The sequence below is a fragment of the Fusarium oxysporum genome, chromosome 1, assembly GCF_000149955.1.
Source record: "Fusarium oxysporum f. sp. lycopersici 4287 chromosome 1, whole genome shotgun sequence".
NCBI classification, from domain to species: domain Eukaryota; kingdom Fungi; phylum Ascomycota; class Sordariomycetes; order Hypocreales; family Nectriaceae; genus Fusarium; species Fusarium oxysporum.
Genome location: NC_030986.1, coordinates 4,145,487 through 4,151,486, shown reverse-complemented (window position 1 = coordinate 4,151,486; position 6,000 = coordinate 4,145,487). Strand labels below are relative to the sequence as shown.

Sequence of the window (6,000 nt, the reverse complement as noted above, 5' to 3'; positions counted from 1 at the left end):
CTTTTAATCAAGCCCCCCCTCGTCTGCACAAGGGAAAAGCATATCAACACTCCGATCCCCTCATCTAATTACATCCCTTTGTCTCTCGTCTCTAGCCTAGCCTGCAGAGCAGAGCATCGTGGTCATCGTATGCTCTACGGGACCAAGTTGTCTAGCGTCGACTCTCTACCAGGCTGCCGAGGCGACAAAAACTAAATCGCCCAGCTACCGACCCGAGCTAATAGCTCTCCCCAGATCAACGTCGGGTCCCCGCTGCTTTCTGAGACCTCCATCAACACAGCTAGGTACCTCACTTAGCCTACCTTACCTTACTTCCAACACATAGAGTCTGAGGCGCGCCTCAAATCGACTCACCAAGCGGCGTGCTCTGGTTCAACTTTTCTTTCTTAGGTACTCTCCTTTTTCATTTGTTCAGGTAGGTCACGGCGCTTCCTTGTACCGTGTGGCGCTTGCGCTCCTCAAAGTCCAGCAGAGCTCCCGTCGCAGTGCTCGAGCCACCCAAATTCCCAAGCTTTCCGCAAGCAAGCTCTGGGCTGGCTCGTCACCTCGCCAAATGTATCGGTACCTTGCTCTAGGGCTTTCGCTAACGCATCGTTCTCCAGGTTTGGCTGGCAAATGAACTAGGGACAGAGTCTCCTGCCTCGCCTACCCCTCAGCCAGTCCAGTCTTCCACTCCTGGTCTAAGTCCCCTGATCAGAAGATCACATCACTCCTCTCAGTGTTCCATTCGGATCTCTGTGTTCTTGTCCAGGTCCCTCTCGTTCTGAGGCTCTCTCCACTTCGGGACTCTCCACAACTCTCTGCTCGCTCCACCCTCTCTACTCTACTCATCGGGCCTGTCTGTCCTGGTCCCTTTTCCCATCTACCTCTTCATCATAAAGCATTGTATCGACTCGAGATCAATCCTCCCCCTCTCAAGTTAATAATTCGCGACGGTGCGCTTACATCTAGGACCCCCTCCCCTGCTGCGCCGCCCACCAGCTTTCCCCATTGAAAGCTCCCGCGCCACCCTGGTACCCGCAGAGGAACGGCAGTATTAGTTGGAGGTTCATACCGCCCGCGACTCTCTCCAGCACCACTTAGAACCTGGTCTTGTGTGGTAACCGCATCTCGACACAACCTGAACACTCGGCGCATTGCATCGCAAAACCCAACAGAAGTAGCAGCCACGACAAGCAGCAAACGGTTCGCGACACAACACGGCACATTGCAACGCTGCTCCGCGACACGCGACATACTTCCTCCTGCCAAGCTTTCCCTCTGCTTGCCTTTCTTTGCCAATATCATCACTTTCTGCAGCGCGCCGCTGTCCTCCCCCGCCTTCCGACTGCAGTTCGCATACTCTGTCCGTCCTCCTCATTCGACTTGCAAACCGTGTGCCCGACGACGTTATTCGCGATCAACCACTTTTCGCCTGCCTGTTCACATCGTCGTTGACGCTCTCGTGGTCTTTGCAGATTGATATTCGAATTTTGGGAGATAGGTCTTCTGATCACTGACTATTTGCCACCGCCGCTCGTCTCTCGCCTTGTTGCCGCTCCAAGTGTAGCAGCAACCCCGCGTCAATCTCTTGGTGTCGGATTTCGCGCCTGCTTTCGAGCCTTTCACTGACAATGGGCCACGATTAAGTCTCCTTCGTCGCTACAGCACTGGACATCTTCGTCTGCCCAAATCAGTCCTCTCAACAAGGTCCTTTTATGAATGGGCAACCATTCTCCTTTACTCTTATCCGACAACCTGAATCTTCTATTTGCGCCTTGGGTTAGACGCGCTGGTGTTTAGATATTCTGTCGTATTCACTCACACTAATCAACCACTGGCTCACACCGTAACGACTTTTGCTATCGCGATTTAACATTTGCGATAAGATCAGAGTTGCCACTTCTCAGAGCCACATCCCTTCGACACTGATTACAGCATCAGCGTTCTTTTTCTTACGTTTCGTCTGTTTTTACGACTTAGAATTTGGCACGTGTGACGACATAGTCTTTAGATATCCTCGAGATCCCATCTCTGGTAAGTCCATCTGCAGCGAATCTGGATGCTTTGATAAACATTCTGCTTCATTTATCGAGTCTTCATTCATAGACTTGTTTGCCCTGACTCTTGTTACATTCCCCAATATGGCTGAGGTGTCGTAGGGCCAATGAGCTTCTGTTCTTAAAAATATCATTCATTGTTCATCATGAGACCAGTCAGCTAATTAGCCATTTACAGTTTCGATTCTATTCATCCTTAAAGATATTTACAGCCTACATTTTATTTTAACCCCCAACTCTGTTTATTATCCGTGATCCGAAACACGACAGCTTGTGCTAGCCGGTTTACGTATCACAGATATAAGACTAAAACTCCCATCCACAGGGCATTATCAATCAGCAGCCTTGTAGATTTTAGATTGAAAGAAGCCAACTAGTGTCTTTCCTGGATAATGAGTTCTGGTCCGCTCAAGACAGGCCCGTCTTCCAGACTAGGCCAAGGATCTCATCCTACAGCCCCGGGTAACAACCAATCACTGCTCCTCGAGAAGCTGCACGCGAGGACATCTACACCAGATTCAGAAGCTCTTGCTAGTTCAGACGACGAAGGCGAGCACCGATACGAGTCCGCAACAGCAGCATCACATTCTGCGTCGCAACCTCCTAGACCTGTCCGACGACCTTCGTGGTTGAACGAGACTTCTCAAACCCTGGGCCGTCCCCGTAGGGGATCTATCGCTAGTAACTCGATGTCTCCAACTACTTCTCATCCCAGCACGCCCTCTGGGGAGACCGGTGGAGCGTGGGGATCTCACTCAGCTTCATCTGTGATGGGCCGGGGATCTGGCGCACCTGGCTTTTCATGGGGTACGGCTATCTGGAACACTGAACGCAAAGATCCTCCATCGAGGCTCAGCGAGGTTTTGCCTTCTCCCACATCGACCATGCCCCCGGGCGGTGGCAATTCTTTCTTTAGCTCAGAGATGCAGACGTCTCCGGTCTCGCGCGATCCTGCGCCTAACTCGCAAATACCTTTCGCTATTCCGCTTCATCCCACTCCTAAAACATACCGGTCTCAATCATACTCTGTTGGGCAGCTGGATCCTGAGTCAACAGCCACTCCGCCTTCGATGAGCTCTTCCGCCATCATGGGTCGCGCTCGCTATCCCGCGCTTCAACATCGACCTTCTCGACCCAGCATGCTAAGCGAAATGGCCAACGACGGCTCGATGCTTGGAAAAGTCAAGGAAGTCGAGGATGACGACGATGAAAGCCCAAGCGAATCGATGCAAAGTTCATTTCATCAATCGGATGCGAAAACAATTGAAATACTGGCTCGTGAAAACGCTATGCTGCGCCAGCAGCAGCAGCAAACGCAGTATAACAATGCCCGTATTCGACCCCGCGCAGTCACTGGCTCCTCCTATCCTGCAAACGGCTACCCAATACGAGACACTGTTCCTGAGGAATCTGATTATGCTATTGATGAGCTTGATGAAGCCAACGAATCTGGCGATGTGTTGGCCAAACGGGCGCTGAGCAGGCGTATGAGCGAGTACGGAGCGGGGTCATTACGCTCTCCGTTTGAGAACAATCGCAAACCTGAAAACGCCAACCTCAAGAAAGCGCTCTGGTCAAGCTCACTTGGATTTTCTCCTTCTGATATCTCTCAAAGTAGGCGACATTCCTTTGCCAACATGCCTACTCGTCAAGGTTCTATCAGCTCTATTCCCGACGCGGCCGCACTAGAGCCTTCTGCACTCGATATGCAGCAATCTCAGGAGTACCCCCCCGGGTACCCCGACCCTGCCGCCTTTAGTGCTACTTCTCATGGTAAGTTAGGCGCAAAATTCATGTTCTTTGTTTGATGATTTGTTAACGCACGCAAACAGCAAGCCAGTACTTTGGCGTTGGCGGAGGTGCCAACATCGGAAATGCCTATCAGACTGGGTTTGCCAATCAATACGGATCTCCTTATGGATTGTCCACTACGTACGGGAACCGCGCACCATCTCCCCATCGTAATGTTTACAGCATTGCTCAGCCTCGTCACAACCAGCTTCTTCACATTGTGTTATTCAAGTGCGCTCGAGCTGACGTGTTCTACATCCAAGAGGGCACTGGTCTCAATGTCAAGCCAGGTGATCTGGTGATAGTCGAGGCTGATCGCGGCACTGACCTTGGCACCGTTGCTAAGGATAACGTTGACTGGCAGGCTGCTAAAGAACTCAAGGAGCACTATGCCGAAGAGCAGTACAAGTGGCTGATGATGTACTCACAAAATGCTGCCGTCGCGCAGGAGGGTTCTAGCGCAGGTCTTCTTGCCTCCTCTACCGGTCTTCAGGGAAGCGCGGTTGGAGGCATGGGACCTCCGAGCCAGCACCATGCGCAGGAGCCCAACGCTGGCGAACTTCGACCCAAGCTCATTAAGCGTCTTGCCCAGAACCACGAGATCCAAGCCCTGCGGGACAAGGAAGGTCAAGAGGCGAAGGCGAAGCGTGTTTGCATGCAAAAGGTCAAGGAGCACGCTCTCAATATGGAGATTCTCGACGCCGAGTTCCAGATGTGAGTATATTTACCACTTATCAGCAGGATCTGACTAACCTCTCTGCTAGGGATTGGAAGAAGTTGACCTTCTATTACTTTGCCGATTCGTATATCAACTTCAACTCTCTCGTTACCGACTTGTTCAAGATCTACAAGACTCGAATCTGGATGTCTGCTATCAACCCAGCCTCATTCGCTAGCCCAACTCTTGGTATTCAGGCTCCTAGTGGCGTCGGCCCTGGAGCAGTGAACGCAAACCGTGGTGCGGGCGGTAATGACAGACGCCAGAACCAGCAGGTCCAAGAACCCCACCAAGCGTCTGCTTTTACCGGTGGAGCCAGAGATGGCCGCGGATTCCGCCCTGCTCCAACTTTCAACCAGCCATTTGGCAATGAGAGCCGCCTCGCACAGCCATCTGGGTACCCTCCTTCCAACTACCCTTACGGGCAGTTCGCCAACCCTTATAGCAATCCTCGCAGCAATGTTGGCTACGGTGCTGGTTCTGGTGCTATGCCGGGCGCTATGGAGGGTTACCCCATTGGAGTTCCCCAGCTTGGAGAATACACGTCGATGCGCCAGCGGTTCCCCAACCCACAGTCTGGTCCCAGCCCGGCGCCTCACTCTCAAGCCACTTCACCTCTGGCTCCCCAGAATGACTGGGTTGGATCTTTCCAGGGCTTGTCTCTCAACACTCATTAATGTGTGTTATCACATACGTTTGGCGACCATGAGAAGTTCATCTCAGTACACTCGTTTACGTTCAGGCAGGCACAGCAGACTTCGTTTCATGAAAGAGAAACTGCTGGCATTAGTTGATGGAGTTGAGGATGTGGACTGACATATACAGAACCAGCCCTCGTTGGGCTTTCGGTGCGGTTATGTGATTGTGTGTTTTCGTTTTTCGATCTTCATTCTTTTATAATGGTTCGCCGTTTCGTTTACATCTTTTTTTGGCGTTAGCCGGCAATTCTCATTCGACACTCGAGTATTAAGAGATTGTTCAATAGCTGCTTTTCGAATTCCATATCGCCAACGCTTTGTTCAGGATCCATGATCCAACGGCCGATTTCACGACAACGGGGAGTAGGGAGGGAAGACAAGATGGCATTCGATGGCATGGATTTTTCTTTTACAGGCTGAGATTATAGACAGAAAGACCCGAGGACTTCGCATCTAACACTGTAACTAATACGCAGTCAAAAAAGGGGCACATTTGGGAGATATAGCCGGAATCATGTATGACAAAGACTTGATTTACTCATTTGCTTATTCGTGCAGGTAATTGGTTTTGTTTCTAAGGGGTTCTTTGGCTCGAGGCACGAAAATGAGATTATGTGATAGATTAAATTTGAGCTCAGGGTTTGCTTATACGTTATCTCAACGTGAACTAAAGCGAAGTTAGAGATTCATGGAATCATACTGAGAGAATAACTTCGATTGGCGGTTGAGGCAGATCCGGATTCTTGCCATATTG

The 6,000-nt window shown here is 51.0% G+C and overlaps 3 protein-coding genes across 3 annotated transcripts; 2 read left to right on the top strand and 1 right to left on the bottom strand.

The window, feature by feature from the left end:
* Positions 1–15: 15 nt before the first annotated feature.
* FOXG_00805 (uncharacterized protein) lies at positions 16–195 on the top strand (the record flags this gene model as incomplete). Its single annotated transcript, XM_018377389.1, has 1 exon — positions 16–195. A coding segment is annotated over one exon (180 nt), but the record flags the coding sequence as incomplete, so codon positions are not given.
* Positions 196–507: 312 nt separating this feature from the next.
* FOXG_17953 (uncharacterized protein) lies at positions 508–1,440 on the bottom strand. The gene has a single exon (XM_018397977.1). The coding sequence runs from the start codon at positions 1,285–1,287 to the stop codon at positions 874–876; it is 414 nt and encodes a 137-aa protein (XP_018233107.1). The 5' UTR covers positions 1,288–1,440; the 3' UTR covers positions 508–873.
* A 991-nt stretch (positions 1,441–2,431) lies between these two features.
* FOXG_00804 (uncharacterized protein) lies at positions 2,432–5,225 on the top strand (the record flags this gene model as incomplete). Its single annotated transcript, XM_018377388.1, has 3 exons — positions 2,432–3,812; positions 3,872–4,544; positions 4,595–5,225. The coding sequence occupies 3 exons, from the start codon at positions 2,432–2,434 to the stop codon at positions 5,223–5,225; spliced, it is 2,685 nt and encodes an 894-aa protein (XP_018233106.1).
* Positions 5,226–6,000: the final 775 nt, after the last annotated feature.